Source organism: Artemia franciscana, chromosome 3 (assembly GCF_032884065.1).
Source record: "Artemia franciscana chromosome 3, ASM3288406v1, whole genome shotgun sequence".
NCBI classification, from domain to species: domain Eukaryota; kingdom Metazoa; phylum Arthropoda; class Branchiopoda; order Anostraca; family Artemiidae; genus Artemia; species Artemia franciscana.
Window position 1 is genome coordinate 284,109 of NC_088865.1, and position 25,114 is coordinate 309,222.

Sequence of the window (25,114 nt, forward strand, 5' to 3'; positions counted from 1 at the left end):
AATTTTCTACTTATGTTTCTGTTGGAGCCAGCTGTACCTGTAAATAGAAGGGAAAATGTGAAGGAATTTTCTACGTATGTCTGTTGGAGCTAGCCAAAAATGTAAAAGAAAGGGAACATGTGAAGTAATTTTCAATATGTTTCTGTTGGGGCTAGCCAAAACTTTAAATGGAAGGGAAAGTGCGAAGGAATTTTCTACGTATGTTTCTGTTGGGTGTGGCCAAAAATGCAAATGAAAGGGAAAGTGTAAAGTAATTTTTGTGTATGTTTCTGTTGGAGCTAGCCAAAATGTAAATAGAAGGGAAAATGCGATGGAATTCTCTACTCATGTTTCTGTTGGGGCTAGCCAAAAATATAAATGAAAGGAAAGTGTGAAGGAATTTTCTATGTATGTTTCTGTTGGGGCTAGCCAAAACTGTAAATGACAGGGAAAGTGTGAAGGAATTTTCTACTTATGTTTCTCTTGAGGCCAGCCGTACCTGTAAATAGAAGGGAAAAGGTGAAGGAATTTTCTACTTATGAATCTGTTGGGGCTATCCAAAAATGTAAATGAAAGGGAAAGTGTAAAGGAATTTTCTATGTATATTTCTGTCGGGGCTAGCCAAAAACGTAAATGAAAGGGAAATTAGTGAATGAATTTTCTACGTATGTTTCTGTTAGGGCCTGCCAAAACTGTAAATGGAAGGGAAAATGTGAAAAAATTTTCTGCTCATGTTTCTGTTTGGGCTTGCCAAAACTTTAAATGGACGGGAAAATGTCAGGGAATTTTTTACGTTCTTTTGGGGCTAGGTGAAACTAAATGGAAGTGAAAATGTGAAGAAATTTTCTACTCATGTTTCTGTTTGGGCTAGCCAAAATTTTAAATGAAAGGAAAAGTGCCAGGGAATTTTTTACGCATGTTTTTGTTGGGCTTAGCCAAAACTGTAAATGAAAGGGAAATTGTGAAGGGAGTTTCTACGTATGTTTCTGTTCGGGCTTGCCAGAACTGTGAATGGAAGGGAAAATATGAAGGAATCTTTTTAGTATGTATCTGTAGGGGCTAGCCAAAACTGTAAACGGAAGGGAAACGAAGGGGTAAAAAGGAAAATAGTTAAAAAAATGCTCTTCTCGATTTTATTTCTTGATTATCAAGTAACTTGATTTAATAGTGAGTTTGATTGTTCTTTCGTTTCTCTTTTGATTTCGCAGTCCATTGCATCTATTCGCTAAAAACAAGAAAATTATACTACGTTTAAAACTCCTATTGAAAATTTATAAAACAAATTTGAATTTTTCATTGCTGGTCATGTTTGCCTCTTTGGCTTTTTTTTTCACAGTTTGTCAGACAATTGTGAAGTAAGATGGACGAAACCGTATTTCGGCCGTTGTTTCACTTTTTAGCGTTGTTTGGTAATTCCGTGACGAGTTTAAAGTTGGAGACTGAGTGCGGAACTCGGCTTTTGTTCGCATTTTGTTGGTATGTGTTTGTTGGCAATTGCAAGGTGAGTTTGAAGTTAGAAATATGAGTTTGATTTGGCTCTTTTTGCCCATTCGGCCTTTTTGTGGGCTACTGCAGATTCATTTTGAAGTTCCGTCGATGGATGTGGATTTGACTTTTGTTGCCCTTTTTGGTCTTTGTTGGCAATTGCAAGGTGATTATGAAGCTAGAAATATGAGTTTGATTTGACTCTTTTTGCCCTTTCGGCCTTTTTGTGGGCTACTGCAGATTTATTTGGAAGTTACGTGGATGGATGTGGATTTGGCTTTTGGTCTTTGGTCTTTGTTGGCAATTGCAAGGTGATTTTGAAGCTAGAAATATGAATTTGATTTGGCTCTTTTTGCCCATTTTGACCTTCTTATGGGCTACTGCAGAGTTATTTTGGAGTTACGTGGATGGATGTGGATTTGACTTTTTTTTGCCCTCTTTGGTCTTTGTTGGCCATTGCAAGGTGATGTTGAAGCTATAAATATGAGTTTGATTTGGCTCTTTTTGCCCATTTTGACCTTCTTGTGGGCTACTGCAGTTATTTTGAAGTTACGTGGATGGATGTGGATTTGACTTTTTTTTTGCCCTCTTTGGTCTTTGTTGGCCATTGCAAGGTGATGTTGAAGCTATAAATATGAGTTTGATTTGGCTTTTGTTTGTCCTTTCGGCCTTTTTGTGGGCTACTGCAGATTTATTTTGAAATTACATGGAGTGATGTGGATTTGACTTTTGTTGCCCTCTTTGGCCTTTGTTGGCAATTGGAAAATGAGTTTAAATAATTTCTCGGACCACATTACTTTTTCATTGGTGAAAAATAAAGCAGAAAAAACATGTTTAATTTAAACAAAGCAGTGGAACAAAAACGAAACATAAAAAACAACAACATCACATTGATTAATGTAAAATAAATCCCGAAAATAAAATTAAAGAAGAAAAAACATCTTTTTTAAACCACCTAAAGAACACCAAATTAAACACACAGGAGAAAGAAAGAGAGAGAGAAAAAAATACAGCTCATGTTCTAAACAGATTGTATGTTTTTTTTTTTCGTTTTTTGTTCCACCGCTTTTAAAAAAAAAATGAAACCCCGTTTTTCTTTCTTAATTTTTCGGGATATGAGTGAAGCAACAAAGATGGTTTGGATTTTTCTCTTGTTTACCTTTTTCACCTTTGTTGGAGATTTGATGACGAATTGCTCGTCTCTCTTTTATATTTACATTCCACTTATTCAATTTCGGCTCTTGATCGCCTTTTTCGTGTTTGCTGATAATGACAAAATGAGTATATAAAGTTACTACTGTGAGTGTTTAGGCCCTTCTAACTCTTGCTTGCTTTTTTGGCCTTCACTGGTTATTGAAAGACAAATTTGAAGTTAGGTGAATGAATGTGGATTTTGGCTTTGATACCAAATCCCACCTTTCTGTAGATAAGAACTTGAAGCCTCTGCAATAAGATTCTCTGACACGTTGAATCTTATGGTGTGATTTCTTTTGAGATTGCTTAAATTCTAGGGGATTTTTACTTCCATTTTTCCAAAATCAGGCGAATTTTCTCCTGCTCTTAAATTTTGATACTTAGCATTAAACTTAATTAATTGTTTCTTTTCTGTGCATCTGCTGTTATGAAAATTCTTTTTTAACAGGTTTTGGTTGCTATAATTGTTCTTCACGTACAGTTCGTTACCACGAGCTGACTGACACTGATCTTCCTGTAATGGTACTTAAAACAGGGTTTTTTAAGAGATATACCCAAATTTAACTACATTTTTTTTTGTGCGGAAAATTTAACATCTTAATTTTGTTTCAGAGCCTCTCCCGCTTGAGTCTTTTAAAAATCTATATTAGAAAAAAATAGAACTAAAAAAATAGCCGAAAAATGCATGAATCTTATTGGTGCACATTTTTGATAACAAAATTAGCTGTATTTTGACATACATACATGAACATACCTTAACATAAATAGATATACATGAACAGCTGTATGTGCATGTTGCTACGCAATGTATTAAGGTAAAATGCTGTGCATTTGTTGCACAATTATGGTCCTTACGCAAGAGAATTGAATTAGCTGATTTTTGTTTATAAAAGTTACTTTTGTTTATTTTGCTTTTACTCTTAATTTGCTTTATTAATTGCATCTGCTCTAATGCAATTAAAAGCAACATTGTTGGTTCATAAGGATTGCTCTAGGACTACAATCAGGATATTTACATCTGGTCTACTGTGGCCTGTATACTGTTTCCTTAGGGTATTGGTATATTCACTTCATCATTTTGTCTTTTTTTCTATAATTATTTTTTTTAAAGTCACCCAGGATCGAAAATGCCTCTCTTTTCTAATAATAAATTCTATAAGTAAACAATGGACGACTTGTGGAAGCCTTACTCCCAAGTGTTGGGGAAGATCCTGTCATCCTTGAAGACATATACATTGGGCTTTTTGACTATTTGACTATTTGTGACAAAACCGCTATAGTAAATTTTTGAAAGTGTTGAGGTACGGGGTAGGGGGTAAATAAAAAGGGCATGTGGGGCTTGGTTGCCTTCCAATCACTTTTGAACTTGGAAACGACACTAGAATCTTCAATTTCCAACTGAGTGACTTCCGTACGAAATTTCTGCGATAATTCATCTCATACGAAGTGATTCAATAAAAACAAATCAAAATAATCCACCGAAGTAATGTCGCTCTTTTTTCTGGCAGTGCTATTGCCTTGCCTATTATTTTCACGAACTATATTATTTTTTACGAAATTACGAACACCCTATTTCGTAGTTCTGAAGAACCCACCCCCCACTACCATGCCAGAGAAACGAAAACAGTTTTTGACCAGCATGTGTGGAGTAGACCTGTCAGTTGATGATGTTGAATTGGAAAGAGGCCTATTTGAATGGCGGCTTGTCGCTAAAACGAATGACAAGGCAAACAGCATTGTCTCTTCTATCAACCAGAAGTCGTAAAGTGCAGAAGCTGGGTGAAATCCCCAGTTTTTATAGGCGTAATCAAAAACATTCGATTACATATGATGCTGATAAGGTGAAAAACCGCGTTTCAGGTTGCGAAAGGACAGAGCAAGTATGATGGAAGTCGAACCTATAAGTTGTACTTTTCTTCCCCCTATCTGCTAGATTTGGTAATGGAAAGTCCGCCAAAACTAGATCTTGAACGCTTTCCGATTGTTGATTTTGTGTACCTTCCAAAACGATGCTATAACTGCCAGAAATTCGGTTACGTTTCAGCGGCGTGTTCTACTCCCCAGGTTTGTCCTCGTTGCGGTATCCAAAGCCATATGTCATATGCTACTACCGCCTGTACGAATCCAATTGGCTGTGCAGCATTTAAATCGACAAAACATACCTGTCAGTCATTCAAGTGCCCTGAGATGAAAAAGCAAATTGGAAAGCAAAAACACTCCAATGAATGAACAGAATGCAAGTTCTAAGATCGTGTCGTGGAACATGAATGGAGGCGTGTCTCACAGAATCCCCTTAATTGAAGAATTATGTCGGCGTGGCAATATTCTATGCATCCAAGAACATCTGCTGACAAGTGATAGTCTCAGCCTGCTCAAGTTTTCAGACAATCATACATTTTATTTTGTTCCAGCAAGGTCTCCTCAACGTGGAAGGCCCTCTGGTGGACCAGCGGTCGTATGTAGCTCTGCAGTTGACTCCGACAGTCTTCATACAGCTGAAAACTTTATGGTTATAAGAGTTGGGAATCTTGTGAGCGTCAATATCTACCTCCCCACAAACTACAGCAACGAAGAATCAGACAACTGATTCTCAAAGGCAGTGCGTGCTCTTGCAAAGTGCCGCAAGACCATTATGTTGTCCAAACTGGAATGCGTTATAATCAGAAACTACGACTGTGATCTAGCTGACGACTCGTCTCCTCGGTCCCCGTTGATCCTAAGCACACTGGAAAATTGGTATCGTGTGCTTCCAAAAGACAATGATTTTACTTTCGTGCGCACTAGTGGTTCAGTCTCAAATATAGACAATGTCGCATGCACATTAAACGTGAGTGGCAGAGTTAGCGTGCTTATTGGAAATCACTCCACCAACCATATTCCCATTGAAGCATGTGTTAATGTGTGTATTCCGAAGGAAAAAAGTACTTCACAGTGGTACGAAATAAAAGATTAGTTAAAGGCCGACTTCCCTCTTTATCAGACAGTGCTCGACAAGACGCTTCAGAAGATCAAAATACCATATAATCTCTTACAACCTATCGCGCTAAGGAATATCCAGGAAAATAAAATACAGGTCAATGGCTTTTGTGCTGAGATCACCCATGCGCTACTAACCGCAGAAAAGGCTGCTATTCCCGAGGAAAATTCGTAAACATGCTGGAATCCCTGGGTTCTCAAAAAATCGAGAGCTAGTGAAAGCGCGTTAAGATGCTAAGTTCTGGTTCTCGGTATGGAGGGAAGGTGGTCATCCTAAATCTGGTGTGTTGAATTGTCTCCGCGTACACACAAAGCGTCAATTCGATAAAGCCCTCAAACAGCACCGTATAAATGTGAAAAATGAATATACAGAGAGAATAATCAACGATCCAAGTCATCTATGGAAAGATCGCTTGAAAAATCGCCAAGAAACACCTAAGTCCATGCCATGTGATCCAAATGACTAGCGAGCCTACTTTACGAGCGATTTTAGTGCCTCGGATCCAAGTGTAGTAAGGCTATATATCGAGCAACTTGAATCTGTGCTATCGAATTCGAATCTTCCCGACTTTACCGTAACTGTTTCGGATGTAACTGAAATGTCTTTAAGCTGAAATAGAAAAATTGCGCGGATTTGACGGTTTGTGTGCCCTTCACCTTGTGTATGGTACTCGTCTTTTGTATGAAATGTTAACATTATTGTACCAGATCATATTCCTAGTTGGTATTGTGCCCGATGTTTTCTGTAAAGGACAACTTGCGCTCATCCTGAAAAAGGTTAAGCCAGATAACATCTGCTCTTTCTATCGCCCAATTACTGTGTTGCCAGTTTTATGTAAGCTTTTTGAAATGCTTATATTGTCGAATATTAGAAACTGTTGCCAAATGCCAAACCACCAGTTTGGCTTTACAGTAAGTCTTGGTTGCGCTTATGCTCTATTCGTCCTTGCTGCTATTTTGTCTGATTCTGAGGCAACGGGCGACCAATTAGTTATCGGTTCTTTTGTTGTAAGCCGGGCCTTTGACTCGTCGGTGCATGTGCAGATTCTTCCGGAAGCGTATAAACAAGGGCTAAATCTGTGTATTGTCAGAGCTGTATATTATATGTACAATAACCTTAGAGCGCAAATCAAAATACCCTCAAGTCCGACTGAATCCGTTGTTGTACGGGATCGTAAAGGGGTCAGGCAAGGCTCGGCTCGAAGCCTCTACTCCACAGGAACGTTGCTTGTGCGACAAACAGAGGCGAAAATCTGGACTGCCCACGGATCAGTCATTGGTAACAGACATCGATTCTGCCGTAGATATCTTGTGTTGCTGTATAATGCCATTACTCTTCCACGTGTAGTGTATATAGCACCTTTTTGGAAATATTTGTCGTCCACCCAGTGTACAAAAAGCACCTTTTTGGAAATATTTGTCGTCCACCCAGTGTACAAAAGTAAGAGTTCTGTTTTTTCGATTCGCGAAGTTCCTTCTGAGACTTCCTCTGTGGACGAGGAACTCGTATATCATGCGCAATTGCAGAGTGTCCAATCCAACAGTTTGCATTAACCGGGTCATAGAGAATTTCCTGGAAAAGGCTAAGTGAAGCACGAACCCGTGACTAGCTATCATGTGTCAGTAGTTTTGTTAGCGTACATATTGTGTGTATACTTATTGTTATGTTTGTAGTGTGATTTTCTTTTATTTTTCCATCCATACTCCAATGTAATTCCAGGAAATTTTCGGGTAATAAAAGTACTCACTTACTTGCTTAGAAATCAAAACGAGAAGAAGCTATTCTATATGTTAGGGTGTTGCCCCTTCCTCAATACCTTGCTCTTCACGTTTAAGTTTTTTTTTATCACTTTTAAATAAAGTTTTCGTTTCTATTTAAACGGTCCTTGTGTTTCAGGAGTCATTCTTAAAAATTTAAGACGAACTGTCAAACTTTAGCATAAAGAGTAGGGTATCGAGAAGGGGGAAACCCCCTCGTATATGGAATGAATTCTGTTCTTTCTTAGTTATAATGTTGCTCGTTATTTTCAGTTGAAAAAACTAATTTTTTTTTTATTCATTTTTCTGGCTGTTTTTCAAATAGTGCCGATAATTCCGGCTCCATCTCCATGAAAAATTTCATCTTTTCACGGGAAACTCCTCTGTGCAACGTTTCACCTACGCATCCCCCCCTTCAAACAAAATTTCCTCGGGACGATTCCATCCTTACTACCTGAACAATTCTCCTTGGCATGCTTTACTTAAAAAGAAAACTTTAATTTCTAATATTTTTTTTCCAATAGCCCCGGAAATTGTCCTTCTCTGGAAAAATATTCCTGAAATCCCACCCCACTCCCATGGGAAGTTGCTTCCACTAAAAATTTCATGATGGAGAATTTCACCTGCAAAAAAATAGCATGATTAATTGTGAAACATTGTTTTTTATTCATCAGTTTCTACTGCTTCGTCCGTTAGTTTCAGTGCATCATCGCGTACTGAATAGCTGTATATAAATATATTTTTTTGTGCCATCTCACTGTCGTGTTTTTGTTTTGAGTGGATCCCTCCACTACCCCCTTTTCTGGTCTGTAGAGGTACAAATGCATGAAAAAATGAGAAAATTGAAAGTTTAACTTTAACTTTGTTTGGATCAAGTTTGTTTTTTTTGGCCAACCATCTAGAGCTAGACAAAAAGCAGGTCATCCGTGGGGTAGGAGGAGGTCGTAAGGAAGGTTTTAAGGGAAATTGGAGCTTTCCAGGAAGATCTAAGAAGGATGCGTTGTATAGACTGGGATGGATGAAGAGCATGTGTAGCTATTTTGGCTCAAGGTGGCTTGGTGCTGCCGTGTGGGTTGTTAGTAATAGTAGTAAGGATTGTTAGGTCGCATCACCGTCATTTCATTTTAGGAAAAAGTTCAATAACTTGGGAGAACAATGGACCAATGGCATTCGCATTGAAGTCATTCCCCTTTCCTACATCCCCCTTTCATTCTTTTCAGGAAAAAGTCCAATAACTTAGGAGAACAATGGACCAAGGGCATTCCCATTGAAGTCATTCCCCTTTCGTACAGATGTGTGGAAATGAAAATTGTGTCTCAGTATGGAGGAAATATTGATCTACGGTTATCAGGCGAAAGTAAAGCTGTAAGTACATGTATTCAAGATTAACCAAAGATAATATTTATTTTGAGAATATATTTCACTTTGGTTTGCAAAAAGCGAAATATGGTAAAACTTTGTCGTAAATAAAACTGTAGGCTGAAAATAATTATTAATTTGTGGAAGATATTTTGCATAAAGGCTTTCTTGTATCAATATGTCATATCTTTGGAATCCTTGGTCTCAAAGGTGAGGTGGAATTTGGCAGATTTCGTTTGTTTTTTAGAATTGAAATTTGGTTCATTTGAGCTTCATTTATCGAGTTAAAGTGATTTTTCTCTTTTTCATTTAAAATGAAATTAAGAGATCTAGTCTCTTTTTGTCTTGTAGTCATAAGGATTATGCCCAGTAAAGTAGGTTTTTTGCCACTGTGTGGCACGAAACTACAGTTTTTCTTGAAAGAGGGCCAAATTGCTATCAATTAGAATTCTGAAATAACCAACGGATTTTAGAGCATAGCAAAACTATATTTCAGCCTCCCAATTTCCTAGGAAAAGATATCGCTTTGTGGCGAATTGGTTCCTAAAAAGTCACGTAGTCTGTACAAGATAAACGATTAATGTAGGCATTTATTTTAAAACTTCATTTAACTAACTTGGTTTATGTGGTGGTTCAAAGAAATTTGTTCAGTAATCTATAATTGCGCATTAATTTCTATGAAGGACAGCCAGTAGAAAAGGGGGTCCCCAAAATCGTTTTTTGTGTCACCTCTCCCCTCTCCCCTCAAAAAAACTGTTCCTTCACGGAGAGTTTTGAAAAAGGTGTTGCATTAAAGTAGCCAGTTTAAAATTTCTAGACGGGTGCTGGACGATCGATATAAATGGCTAGACGGGTGCTGGACGATCTATATAAATGGCTAGACGGGTGCTGGACGATCGATATAAATGGCTAGACGGGTGCTGGACGATCGATATAGATAGCAGCTGGTGGTAAAAAGAGTTGCACTTGATAGCAGAGAAAGGGAGATTGCGAAATAAAGTGTCGGAGGAAGGAAGAGCTAGTGATCAAATAGCCAGCATTGTAGAGCATTTAATTTTCTTCTTTCAGTGGCTAACATTGTTGCACCATTCTGTTTTAGCAACTGTGTTAATTTGCTGGATTAGATATTTTCTCTCTGTCAAATTTTACAACCCAAACAAAAAAAAGTGGTCTACCTATTTTCAAGAAAAAAAAGCCAGAAGCTGAAAAATATTCATTTAGCAGAATTTTAAGTACTGTTTGAATTTGCAAGGATGTATTTAGATTGTAAGAGATAGGACGGATTGAGGTATCAGGACTAATGTCTTATTGTAGATTGATGCAGATAGATGTCTTAGTATCGCTGTCTGAAAGTCTGCCAAACCTCGTTAGAAAGGATACCATGACTACCAATGGAAATTGGTGCCACGAGGAGCTTAAAAATCTCATTTCTGCATACGTATTATTTTTGAAAACATCAGAATCCCACTTTTATATTGGAACAATGGAGCTAGTTTATGCAGTCGACTCACGTTAAATCGAAATTCACGGAACTAAAAATTTTATTCTAGTTACGTATTGTTCGACTTGTAGTTCAACTTGTAGATGTCATTCTACATAAAATTCAACTTATAAAGGTAACGAATTATAAAGGTAAGCCGAATGAAAATTCGAGTTATTGGGGTGAAAAAACAGTAAATTTAAGTGAATTTCGAATTAAAGAAGTAGTTCTCGGGTCACTTTGCTTTACAGAGGTAGCATATATCTATAAAATCATTTCGAGTCTTTCATCGTTTTTTCCTTTGACTTAGGCATTTATTTTCCCAAGGGGATTGAAAATGATTCGAAATATTATTGCTTGATTTGGTAGACTTACTTCTCGGATTTGGTCTTCCAGCGATGATTTATGTAAAAAGACTATCAACATTATTCACGTTTACGACCCTCTGCAGCCTTTTTTCCATATTGATACTGGCTAGTTAGTTCATGGTGTTTTTGTTAGTTTGAATTTTTTTTTTCGTTTTTTATCGTTTTTGGTTTTGTTTATTTATAATACTGCGTACTTTGTGTTTTTCATAGTTTTACGGGTAATAAAGTTCATTCATTCATTCATATCGAGGATATCGAGTACTCAAGGTTCGAGCTATCGAGCGTTGACTGTATATGACAAATTTGTATCATTTTTCAGGCTTGGGGGGGTGCGAAATAGAGAAAAAAAGTTTCTCTAGACTTTGACAAAGCTTTGGTAATTATCAAGAAAACAGATTTTTTTTTTCTCAGATAGATTTTTTTATCATTCTTGTTGGGAACTGGGACTGAATTGGAAGGGACTAATTTCCTAGTCTGACTAGTTTCTAGGATCTAAGTTTCCAGGGTGAGAATTATTCGGCTTTTGCGGTAGGAAGGAGGGAATGGGGGCTCCTTTATTCTTATCACCATGGTATCTATGCAAAAAGGGGCTGTTAAATCAAAACAAATAAGTTAGAAGCAACAGTTGATATTCCAGATATTCTATTTTGGGATCTACGGCATTAGCCGTCCTGGCCGAGTGGGTTGGTGCGCTGGATTCAGGATCCCTTGTCTGAGAGGACACGGGTTCGAATCCCAGTGTACCCAATTCTTCAGTTTGGGACGGGGGTCAGTGGCGTGACTCTGTAAGCTTAGCCAGAGTCGACCCAGCTCTAAATCGGTACCCGGAGAAATCTGGGGAAGGTAAACAGGAAGGGTGTGCGAAAGCACAGGATGGCTGGCCCCCAACCCCCCATTGCACTTCCTGGCTGAAGGGCCAAGAAACGGAGATCAGCACCGCCGGTACGGACTGTAAAGTCTAATGCCGTATCCTTTACCTTTACCTTATTTTGGGATCTATAATTTATTTGACCGCTTTCTGAGGGATGGGTATGAATCTTGTCATAAGCACATCTGTAATGTCAAACCTTTGGGAAATAAGAGGTAGGCTAATAGGTGTGTCTATTATATTCTGCCTCTGATCTGACCTCTCCAGCAGAAGAGTGGGATATCAAAATCCCTTTTAATCGGCCAAATTACTTGGAAGGCTTATAAAATTCACTTAACAAATCTTAGTCAATAAATATAGCTATGATTTTGGGTGCTTCTGAGCAATTAGAACTCTTTGAGGGAAGGGTTACATTTGTGCTATTTTCAGGGGTGAGAAGCGCCTTTGGGATCTTATTTGTAAATCGAACTTTTTTCGTTTTTTTTTTTCACTCGCCATTCCATAGCTTTCTACCTTTCTAATTCCTTACATACATAATTTTTTCTCTCCTATTACATTTTATCTAACTTTATCTTAAAACCAATTTTTTTAACAAATTCTCCATTCATACGGTTCTCCGTTCATTAATTTACCATACAACAATTTCAAAATTCACTTTCTAGCTACACATGACGCCAAGGGGCTGCTCCTATACATTAGGCCTATAACACATGACATTAAAATACAAATTTACCGAATATGTACATCTTTGAACTTTAAAATACTTTAACTTGTCTTAAAAGGCATCAAATTGCTTTTCACTACAATTACATTTAAATTTGCCATTAGAGGGTTCGAGTCCATGACATTATCTTAATTTTATCCTGTTTGTGTTTAGTTCAGTCATTCTGTTATCAATTTATTTCATTCACTTTCATTTCGTTTCAGGGTCCAGTTGTTACAGATAATGGTAATTTCATTCTAGATTGGAAGTTCCCAAGCACTTTGGACTGGAAAGCAGTAGAAATATTTCTAAATATGATACCAGGTGATTCTGCAATGCTAACCCTATTTCTAATAATTTAGGCTCATTTAAAAGTTCAAATATTATTCTTATTTTTTTTTGATAACCCTATTAAATTCTTCTTGTGAAAAGCACTTTATAAGATATTTGCAAGCCACAAGAGCACTAAAAAAAAAATATCTATAAAAAAATAGCTATAAAATATATATAAAATAAATATAATAAAATATAATGAAAATAATAAAAAATATAATAAACATAATAATATAATAAATATAAATAATATAATTAAACATAATATAATAAACATAATAAAATATAATAAAAAATAAAAAAACTATAAAGAAAAATCTGTGATTGAAATACTCTTAGCTTGTTTTGTTCGTTTTATGTCATCGTAAGGCTATAAAATTGAAGACCGTGTCGTGAACTTAAGGCCATGTTATACAACTGAATATAACTCGACCTTGAGAATTGAAGATTTTTAATTATTTTGATTTTATGTAGTAAAAAAAATGCACTCAAGTGCGCCGCTCTTCAAATGTCATGTGAAGAACCATTATCGTATAGTTCTCTTTTTATAGTTTTATAGTTTTTATATTTTTATAGTTTTCTCTTTATAGTTTTCTTTGTAGTTCTCTTTTTATATCTATATCTGCCAGTTGCACTTGCAAATATTTGAAAATGTGTGCAGCAGCTGTTTCACAGTCTTATGTACAGCTTTCCGCATGTTATTAGAACCTTTTTTTTCTTAGAATGCTTCATAAAAGTCCGATCTATGTGCAACGTTTGAGTCTGCAATTATTTTAAAATATAGGCAATGTTTTAGATAATAATTATATTGAGGTGAGGGCCTGGTCTTAAGAATCTGGCCGCTTGGTTAAAGTATAATCTTTTCAATAAAAGTAATAAAATATAGTCAATTGACAAAAAAGATAAGTTACAAAACTGACAAATCATATATAGGCCCATTATTTAAAAAATAATGCTATCATTTACTTAATAGTTGTCATTTACTTTAAAATATTGCCAATATTTAAATGATAATTATATTCAGGTTAGGACTGGGTCTTAAAAATCTGCACACTTGGTTAAAGTTTTAGTCTCTTCAATAAAAATAACTAAATATAGTCAATTGACAAAAGTGATTAAAACCATGTCATATATAGGCCCGTTGTTTAAAAATAATGGTATAAATTACTTAATAGTTGTCATTAACTCAAAAATATTGGAAATATGTTAAATAATCATTATATTGAGATGAGGACTAGGTCTTAAGAAGGTAGATACTTGGTTAAAGTTTAGTCTCTTCAATAAAAGCTACTAAATGTAGTCAATTGACAAAGGTGATTGAAATCATAACATATATAGGCCCATAATTTAAAAATAATTTTGTCATTTACTTAATAGTTGTCATTTACTTCAAAATATTGGCAATATTTTTAATAATAACTATATTGAGGTATGGGCTGAGTCTTAAAAATGTGGACACTTGGTTAAAGTTTAGTCTCTTCAATAAAAGCTACTAAATGTAGTCAATTGACAAAGGTGATTGAAATCATAACATATATAGGCCCATAATTTAAAAATAATTTTGTCATTTACTTAATAGTTGTCATTTACTTCAAAATATTGGCAATATTTTTAATAATAACTATATTGAGGTATGGGCTGAGTCTTAAAAATGTGGACACTTGGTTAAAGTTTAGTCTATTCAATAAAAGTAATTAATAAAAATAAAAAAGTAAAGTAATATAGTCAATTGACAAAAGTGATTAAAACCGATCATATATAGGCCCATTATTTAAAAATAATGTTGTCATTTACTTAATTGTTGTCATTTACTTAAAAATATTAGCATTATTTTGAATAATAATAATATTGTGATGAGGGTCTGAAGAATGTGGACACATGGTTAAAGATTAGTCTCTTTAATAAAAGTAATTAAATATTGTCAATTGACAAAAGTGATTAAAACCATATCATGTATAGGCCCATTATTAAAAAATAATCTTGCATTTACTTAAAAATATTGGCAATCTTTTAAATAATAATTATATTGAGGTGAGGGCTGGATTTTAAAAATGTTGACGCCTGGTGAAAGTTTAGTCTCATCAATAAAAGTAATTAAATATAGTCAATTGGCAAATGTGATTAAAACCATATTATATATAGGCTCATTTACTAGCAATAAAATTTAATAGCAATAATAGCATTTTTTTTTTATTCGGTTTTAAGGATAATAATCATTCTCGCATAGTCATTATTCGGATATTAAACTTGAATATAAAGAAGTTGAAGAAGGGAGTGGTAGCCTCCTTGATGTTGTTCGCCAGAAGCTCCGGACTAATTTAAAAAAAAGAGATGAAATTCTCCAAAACAGGTGCGATCTTAAACAGAATTATACATTGAGATTAAATATGTATGGAAACCCTAAGGCCATTATCCACATCGCATCATGCACATTCGTCTTTTTTCCCCAGGGGTGATTGTATCGATCAAAAAGTCGCCAATTATTAGAGGAGGGTTCACTCAAATGAACATTTAAAGCTGATGTGTCTGATTTAAGTAATAAAATCATCAGTTTTATTCAGGTATTCAATTTTCTCAGGTATTTTATTCAGGTATAGGAATTTATTTTTATTTGACTCAAGTTTAAATGTGGAGCTGTTGCGGTGAAATTGTCAGGGGAAAATTTTCAGCGCTAACGGAATCGCCTGGTTTTTTTCCTGTGGGAGAAATTCTTTGTGGGGGAATTTTCCCCGGTAGAAATTCTCTATGGTTGAATTTTCTTCTGGAGAAACCTTTCCGTGAGGGATTGGAAAGGTTGAATTCCTGGGGAGAAAAATCTAAGGGTGTGTTTTTTTTTTTTTTTTTTAGATGAAAGTGGGCTTAGGAAACTTTTCCAGGCAGAATTGTCCGAGGAAATTTCATGAAAGTAATTTTCAGCGAGGATAGAGTCGTTTGGTTAATTTTTTCAGGGGTGGTTTTTCACAGGAGAAACTATCCATGAACAAGTTTATCGCGGGAGGGGGGAGGGGGCTTTCTTCAATGAAGGGGAGAGGCAGATTTCCCGGTATTATTTGAAACACAGTCAGAAATTATATTTAATTTTTTTTTCAATTGAAAGTAAAGAGCAAAATTAAAACATCAGAAACTATTCCATATAAGGGGGAGTGTGCCTCCTCAATAACTAGCTCTTTACGCTAAAGGTTGACTTTTTGTTCCATTTCCTTAAGAATGACTCTTGAAACACAAGGGTCGTTTACTTAGAATAAGAAGGTTTTTTAAAGGACTAAGAAACTTTAGTGTGAAGAGTGAGGGATTGAGTGATTGAAGATTGAGAGATTGGAGATTAAAGAATACTTGCTATTCGTTTTAAGTTTTAATATTCCTCCTTACTTTCAGATGAAATTATTTTATTCATTTTAAGATCCATCTCAAATCATTTGCCGTAATTAGTCATTCCATCCCTGTGCTCTAGTTTCTAGTGTATTTTCTATTAAAAGAATTTCTTTTATAATTTTAATCTTTGATTAAGGATCGTCGGCTTACATCTTTCCAGTGAATCAGTGGCAAGATATATGGATGTAGGATAATATATGAGATATATGATTTGGGGGTTTACGGGGGTTTGGGGGGTTTACAAAGTGACCTTTTCCGTAAAGCTTTTCTTCCGTCATAAAACGACTTCACAATGTCATGTACTAAGAAAAGATTTGAACTGCATAAATCTAAGATTTATAAATCTATAAATTTATAGATTTATATAAATCTATATATCTATTATATTTGTATCTATATATTATATAATATATATATCTATATTTTTACCTATTATAATATATAGATTTTATAAATCTATGAAAGAACTACAGCAATTTCTATTTGTTCTGAATTTTGCGTGTTAAAATAAAATACCTTCAATCATTTTTTTTTACCCGGATAAAAACTTTAGCTCATATCAACTATTCTAAGTATAGGATATTTCTAAGAAGCCGTGAATTGAAATTATATTCTTGAATTCTCGCAGTCAAGGCAATATTTTCCTTCTTTTGTTTTGTTCCTCAGCGTTCAGCTTGTTTTACCAATTGGTTTCAATTTAAATACTATAAGGTATTTATAAGAAGTTATTGTCTGTTGTTTTTATTCCTCTTTCCCCAAACAAACCGAGTCCGAACTTTTTGTGCTATCTGCGTGACATCTACTGTGCTTCTATTAGGTTATTGCATGCTTTCTATTTTGAGACCGCTTTTGCATATCAAATGCTAAAAAGATTATAAAAATTAAACTTTTATATTAAAACACTAAATTTATCTATTAGAAAGTCTGAAAAAAACACCAGATCCCACAGATTGTTGAGTGTTGTTTCTTGGGTCGCGTTTTCCTCGAATTTACTAGTGTTATTATGTAGTACGTGTCCTGGAGTTCTAAAGGGCTCTAAAGGTGTCTGTTTATTCGTATTTAAATGATATGTCTCTCAGGGTGTTTTGAACAGGTTTGGCTGTAATTAGAAAAAGCGGCGCTAGCTGGCGGCACGTCGCCAGAGGGAAATCGAAAGTGCCAAAAAGTTTGGGCGCACGATTTGCCGCCATTTTCCCTAAATATCAATTATTCACCGAAGAGTTCGATTATTCCTCATATTGTAAATAAACTTAACTTGATAGAAATGTCCCGAAGTTTCACAAGTCGTTTTTCTTTGAAAAAACATATTTCAAAAATAGTTCTTTGCCTGGATGTCGGGATTGATTAATAATAGATTTTAGTATGTATTTTGCTGTGGTGTTCTCACGCTGGGGTGACCTCCTCTATGATCTCCTACCTTGTATGTTTTTTTTTTGTCTAAGTTTTTTTTCTTTTTGGAATTATTAGTATGACGAGACGTTGTGTTTACAATTTACGAGACGTTGTGTTCTAACTGGTAATAATATCTTGTATTTTGCAAAAACATATTTCAAAAATAGTTCTTTGCCTGGATGTCGGGATTGATTAATAATAGATTTTAGTATGTATTTTGCTGTGGTGTTCTCACGCTGGGGTGACCTCCTCTATGATCTCCTACCTTGTATGTTTTTTTTTTGTCTAAGTTTTTTTTTCTTTTTGGAATTATTAGTATGACGAGACGTTGTGTTTACACGATTTACGAGACGTTGTGTTCTAACTGGTAATAATATCTTGTATTTTGCAAAAACATATTTCAAAAATAGTTCTTTGCCTGGATGTTGGGATTGATTAATAATAGATTTTAGTATTTATTTTGCTGTGGTGTTCTCACGCTGGGGTGACCTCCTCTATGATCTCCTACCTTGTATGTTTTTTTTTGTCTAAGTTTTTTTTCTTTTTGGAATTATTAGTATGACGAGACGTTGTGTTTACACGATTTACGAGACGTTGTGTTCTAACTGGTAATAATATCTTGTATTTTGCAAAAGGCAAGGAGGTAACTAATCTTCAAAATTACTTAGAAACGTGATTTTACCCTCTGGTCAGACTTTTAGCGACACTACACGTTTGTAATCTGTTTGATTAAGTGTTTTATGTTATTTGTCTTAGTCAAGTGTTGTGCAATTTGCGTGGGTGTTTGTGTTGATACTCGATGATACCCATTGAGTTAAGTAAGTTTGTACATAATTCTTAAATGGGGAAGGGATAAATGATCAAAAATCGTGAAGTCTAAATTCATAGCTATCTCTAACACCTCTCCCCCCCCCCCACACACTCTTTGCAGACAACCATTTTTTGTTTCTAAGCCACATTATTGTTCTAAAGCCACATTATTCTAAAAAGAATTCAAAGCACCATGAATACGCTTAATTAATTTGATTTGATGATTAAATTGTAAAAAACAAGGTTTTTATTTAGTTTCTTTATGTAGTTTTTTAAATTCTTCAAAATTGAAATCTAGTATAAATATCACTTCGAAAAGGGATTAATAATATAAAATTGATTTAATTCTAAGTATTGTCATACCTCCCCAGTCTTCATCCCTTCTGAAAAAAAACTAAGCAGGATTGAATTCGAAATTCAATTCAAAACATAAAAGAAATAACACCAAGAATTCTATGTCAAATTTTTCAAATTATTCGGGGAATTTGACTTAAAACAAGAGTTTAAGGTGTATTTGTAAAATTTATAGTGAAGAAAGGAAGAATGGCCTCAATCTTAGGGCACAAGGTACAAATGATATCAAAAAGAAAACTCAGAAAAGCCTGGACTAAAATTGTAAAGAACTTACTCCTTTGCAGAGGGCCAATTGATCTTCAAGCGTTAAATTTGTTTTTTTCTTCTTTTTTCTAGTGCATTCAATTGCAATATTTTTCGAGTAATTCCTGTCAGAAACTAAAAGTACAGTGACACCTATTTTTTCCGTTTTATCCTAGCTTCCATGATATTTGGTCCCTCTTCCCAAATATGTACTTTGGTAGGAATATTAATAACGGTAGGAAAAATCAAATAATATCACAAATATAAAAAAACAAATATAATCAAAATATTAAGTTTTCTTCGATAAAGATACCGATTCAATTTACCTGATTTCGTATATCATTTTAAATTACCAATATTCTGAAACGAGCTCTATATATATATATATATATATATATATATATATATCTCTTAATAATCTCTTAATTTTCGAGCTTATTTAACTTTGGACAAATTGAATCGTAAATATATTTTGTATTTGTTTTACTTAAAAAGTCAAAGACCTTCACTTTTCAGTTACGTTTCAGTAGTTTCTTTTTGTCGTGTTTTTTTTTTTTTTTTTTTTTTTTTTTTTTTTTTTTTTTTTTTTTTTTTTTTTTTTTTTTTTTTTTTTTGTCATAACGTTTGTCTGGTCATAACGTTTTTCTCTCATTTAAATACTGACTCGTTATATGTATGTATGTATTTATTTATAACCCATCGTACAAAATAATGAAGTGATAGAGTACATTAAAAAAAAGAAAAAAAGAAAGAAACAACATATCGTAATTACGTTCTAAAATACAAACAAAAATAATTCCACGTCAAAAAACAACATTTTTTCATTCATGGCCGGTTCGCTTATTGCACATGTGTACATTCAGCTCTGCTAACTTAGCACACGGGTCAGACAAGCTATATGTTTTCATCAAATACTAGCTGCGGGTCCACAGAGGAACTCGCAACTGAAATTTATCAAATTTGAAGAAAACGCGCTTCATCCTAAGATGGTCAGATTCACTAAATATAGGGTAAAACGGTACTAAACACAGAATATGTGGCAGGACGACACTAATGTAAATTCTCGCTAGATGGGCTCTATTCAAATGAAACTGAGAGCGAATAATTGTACCATATGTACGACAGATTTTAGTTTCCACACTTTCTAGCATCAATAGCCTAGTTTTCTTCTGATTTTTTCCAATAGGAAGGCCAAGATAATTCAACTTAACACAAGGCTTTACTTCTGTACCATTCAGATCTATAGATATATCATCTGATCTAGTCGTATCTAATTCATTAAAAATCAAAACATCACATTTTCCAGCATTTAGGGAAAGCCCAATATCAGTGTAGTTTTTACATATCTCTAAAAAACATTTTTCTAGCCCACTGGTAGTCCTACTAATATTAAAAATGTCGTCTGAATAACATAATATCGACAGATCAGTACCTTTATATATACAGTACGATGAAAGTTGTATATACTAGTTCACTCTCTGATAGGGCCTACCCTTTGAGGCTATTGCTGTAGTTCCCATTGATTCTGGGCTACAGTCCACCTAGGCATTTCTAAAATCTTGATGCCCTTAGTTAAATTTTGTTATTTAAAATTTCTTGTGTATTCGTCAAAAGAATCTTAAATGGCTATTCTGTTCTGGATTTCTTAAATATTCTTATAGAAACCATGAAATTGGTCCAAAATCAGCCATGTGATAGGGGTATCATCCGTGATTGGAACTTAAACCTTTTGGATGATTCTCCTGTGTATATAGACTTTCTCGCTGTAATACTTTCTTATGGTATGCTACCAACGACGTTTAGGGATTTATAGCAGGTTTAAACACGCTATAAATTGAATAACGATTATTTTCAGGTGTTGTCGAGAATGGATTGTTTGTCAATATGGCACATGTGGCTTATTTTGGTATGAAAGATGGATCAGTAATGACGAAGGAGCGTGAATAGTTATCGTTATCGTTTTGGATACAACGCGTTTGACAACGTGTTTTGAGTGATATTTTTAAGAAACGGCACGTGGCAAAACCTATGTGTTTTTAGATGAAAATTTACAGTCGTTCTTTTATTATATAATGTGAAAGGCTCCTACTCATTGGAATTTTTCCAAGATCTAGGGAATTTGATCCTTAAATTGGGATTTTGGGAAAATTCATTTATATTAAACATTACCCTTAAAAAATTTGTTCAAGAGAGAAGGAGGTTGTTGGGGGGGGGGGAAATTAATGGAATGCAGAGTTTTTGGTATTCTGAGGGTAGGTTTTTTTTTCTCTTTTCAAATAAAATAAAGTTCATATCAAATAATTTGAGAATATTTGAGAAAAAATGAAAAATGTTTGGTGATTGAATAAATGTCCAAACTATTTGGCCCGGAACGTGAAGTTTTTGCAAAATAATCTTAAAACCTCGAGACTTTGTGAACTAAACAGTCAATCGTTGAGTGTAAAGTGAGAGAAGGGTCGAAGCCGACTGGATCGAACGGAGGGTAAAAAGCAAAATAGCTGCGAAGCTGGTTCTGTCGCTCAGAAAAGGTGGCTCTGGAAAGTATTATTAGCTCTGGAATGACAGATGCTGATAGAAAACTCTTGAACAGTCTATTAGAACAAAATATACTTATCTGCAAAACATGCTGTTTATCAACTTAGGGTATATCTGTACAAGTCTAAAAGCAAAAAAGACGGGACAAATCCTGGTTTAGTTTCTGGAAAATGAATAAGGGGAAGATAAAAAGAGGCAATTTCAATGTTTTGGCTTTTACTTAAATTCAAATTCAGATATATATATATATATATATATATATATATATATATATATATATATGTATATATATATATATATATATATATATATATATATATATATATATATATATATATATGTATATATGTATATATATATATATATATATATATATATATATATATATATTTATATATATATTTATATATATATATATATATATATATATATATATATATATATATATATATATATTTATGTATATATATATATATACTTTATTTTTCTTTCTAATTTCATATAAAATGTTTCATTTCTAGCATTTTCTTTTGTGTTGAAAAGACGTCGGTTTTAACCGTCACTGTGATCTAACTATAAAATCATTAAATGTAAATTCAAATACCTAAAAACTGAATTCAATCTAAGGGATTCATTACAGTAAACTGACCGCAACTTCTGGGTTTTCATGCGATTTGTCTTTTGCAGAGTTTTAACATACTTGCCACGGCTCGTGTTCTTAAATAAAACCTTTATTTTTGCTCCGAATTTTCTTCTGCTGATACTCCTCAATGTAAAATGTATACTTATGGTGGTTGTATCTGTTGACTCTTTTTTCGTCTACAACATTCCTTTCAACACAATGAGTATCGTATCTTTCCTTTGTTTCCTATTTTGTTTACTTGGTTTTTGTTTATTACGTTCTTTTTGTTTACTACTGTTTATTAAATTTTCACGCAAGCCTTTTCTCCTAGTACTTATAATTTAATCCTATTGCTGGTGGGTTTACGTAGCCAATGGAAAGACTGAAGGGTTCTCGATGAGTAATATTAAATCAAAACAGTGCTTTGTTAGGCTAACAAAAAAAGTCCTTTAGACTGACCAAAATAGGAATTATCCCTCCTGACGCCCCCATTTGTGTAGATGTGAAGGATTTCTGATAATCCATATGTATAGCGAGTTGCTCAAGGTGTTTTTGTATACCCCAAATTGTTAAACCGGGGTAGTACGATGCCTATTAAGGAGTGAAGCGTTTATTTTCTGTGTAATTGTCATGAATTCTAGCATAGAAATGTTGTTGCTTCAGCCCTGAGATATGGTGGTGACACCCAAAGCCATTCCTTGGGTTGGTAGGACCTAGGGTAAATATAATTATAGCAACCCTCTCCCAACTGGCCTGACCAAAGGGGAATGTCCCTAATTCAGGGCGTATCCCCAGCTGCGGCACTTTGGGCTGCCGACCTCCCCTCCTCCCTCTCGGAACCTGTTTGACTAGCAACTGGTATCATTTAACCCAGACTTTCCACTAGCTCAAAATATATGAGAATAAATAATTACACTGTAGCACATCCGAGTTCCAAAAAATAGTAATTAGCTTGCCATGAGACACTAAAGTACCAAGGAAATTAAAAGGAAAACATTTGGTTCACAGGTTCCATCTTAAGTCTATCCATACCTGAAAACAAGGATTTTCGATAATTTATATTTCGGCTGTTACAAGATGCTTGTGGTCAGAATTTGGGCGCAAAGTTTCACAGTGTTTCCAAACCCAAACCTGAAAAACAATACGCGGAAACCAATTCAGAAAGTTTGATTTAAATATTACTACTTTTCGCAATTAAAATTCAGAGAAATTGCAGAAACATACAAATAATTATCTATGGAGGTTTCAAGTTTTCTATTACAAAATATTTAATATTTATCCTATAAGGGTGGCCTAATCGTATAAGCCAAACACGCTAGTGATATTTCAATAGAATTCGTTCTTTTACGCTTGAATGTGTCAATTCTGTATTTCTTTTCTTGGTTTCTGAAGCTAAACTCTGAATTTTATGTGATAAGGTTAATTAATAAAATTGACACTTTCGGAATAATTATTTGAAAGAGATAAATGTATTAAAATATGATAGTTGGTCTTTTCTAAATGATGTTCTCACGGGTAAACTAATTATTTGAACCGTTGAACGATTTTAATAATAAATAAATTAATGTATAACTTAGATTTTTAGTTGTTTAATTACTATTGTTTAAACAGCTATAATAGTTGTTTTACACTTACTTACTTAAACTTACTTTTACTTTACACGATTTACATTTATTTCCAATTCCTTTTTATAGCACTTGGCATTTACCAAGTGACATAGCGATCGCAAATTCTGTCGGTCTGCCTGTCTGTCGGTCCTGGTTTTGCTAGTTTAGGCACTTCCAGATAAGCTAGGACGATTAAATTTGGCAGACGAATCAGGGACCGGACCAGATTAAATTAGAAATAGTCTTTTTCCCGATTTGACCACCTGGGGGGCGGAGTGGGGGGACGGTTAATTTGGAAAAATTAGAAAAAAATCAGGTATTTTTAACTTACGGACGTGTAATCAGATCTTAATTAAATTTGATATTTAGAAGGATTTCGTGTCTCAGAGCTCTTATTTCAAATCCCGACCGTATCCGGTGATGTTGGGGGAGCTGGAGGGGAAACGGAAAATCTTGGAAAACGCTTAGAGTGGAGAGATTGGGATGAAATTTGGTGGGAAGAATAAGAACAAGTCCTAGCTACGTGATTGACATGACCAGATTGGCTCTCTTTGGGGGAGGGCTAGGGGTTTGGTAATTCGAAAAATGAGGTATACGTAACTTATGAACCGGTGATCAGATCTTATTGAAATTTGATATTTAGAAGAAACTCATGCTTCAGAGCTCTTATTTTAAATCCTGACGAGATCTGGTGACATTGGGTAGAGCTGGAGGGGAAAACCTGAGATCTTGGAGAACGCTTAGAGTGGAGAGATCGGGATGAAACTTGTTGGGTAGAATAAGCAAATGTTGTAGATACGTGATTGACGTAAGCGGACTGGATCTGCTTTGTTTGAGGGAGTTTGGGGATCCAGTACTTTGGCGAGTTTGGTGCTTCTGGACGTGCTAAGACGATGAAAATTGGTAAGCGTGTCAGGGAGCTGCACAAATTGACTTGTAAAAGTCATTTTCTCCGATTCGACCATCTGGGGGGCTGAAGAGAGAGGAAAAATTAGAAAAAAATGAGGTATTTTTAGCTTACGAGTAGGTGATCGGATCTTAATGAATTTGATATTTAGAAGGACCTCGTGTCTCAGAGCTCTTATTTTAAATCTCGAATGGCATTAAGCCTCTGATTTTCCTTTTAAATCAATCTATTGATTCTTAGAATTTTGCTAGAGCTCATGCCATATGAGCTCTTGGCTCTTCCGACCTCGTCACAAATGCCATATGAGCTCTTAGCTCTTGTTGTTAACAAGATGTTAGGGTGAATCTATATTCTACATGATCTTGCTCATCCAATCGGTAGATTTGCAAATAGTTTACTGCGAATGAATGATTGTGATTTCACTTATGCTATAGTAATCAGGAAAATTACACTTTTTAGAAATTCATGATGATATATTGTTTCTCTCGTTTCCTGCTTTTTTTTCGGAAATTAGCAGAAAACGATACATCTTTAATACCCCGCGACCAAAGCAGGAGGAATATGGCATGACGAATACTGAATTCTTGGCAAAGTTTGACCTTAATCATTTGTCGCATAGCACCATGCAGCAAGTTGGTGAGATGGTTTATGGTAATACAAATGGACTTCCGCCAGGCCCAAGTCTGACTATGGCTTAACACATTTGATTACACACAAAATACCCACAGAAGGCCCACCGATTAGAAAGCAACCATACAAAACACCGTAT

The 25,114-nt window shown here is 34.7% G+C and overlaps 1 protein-coding gene across 1 annotated transcript in view; it reads left to right on the forward strand.

Moving 5' to 3' along the window:
- The window catches only part of LOC136024713 (ribose-5-phosphate isomerase-like), a 31,124-nt gene extending 10,235 nt beyond the window's left edge, over positions 1 to 20,889 (forward strand). The window contains exons 5-7 of the mRNA XM_065700129.1: positions 8,613 to 8,757; positions 12,395 to 12,494; positions 20,530 to 20,889. Coding sequence (XP_065556201.1) covers positions 8,613 to 8,757; positions 12,395 to 12,494; positions 20,530 to 20,621 — 337 coding nt within the window. The 3' untranslated portion in view covers positions 20,622 to 20,889. The remainder of the gene's footprint in view (positions 1 to 8,612; positions 8,758 to 12,394; positions 12,495 to 20,529) is intronic.
- Positions 20,890 to 25,114: the final 4,225 nt, after the last annotated feature.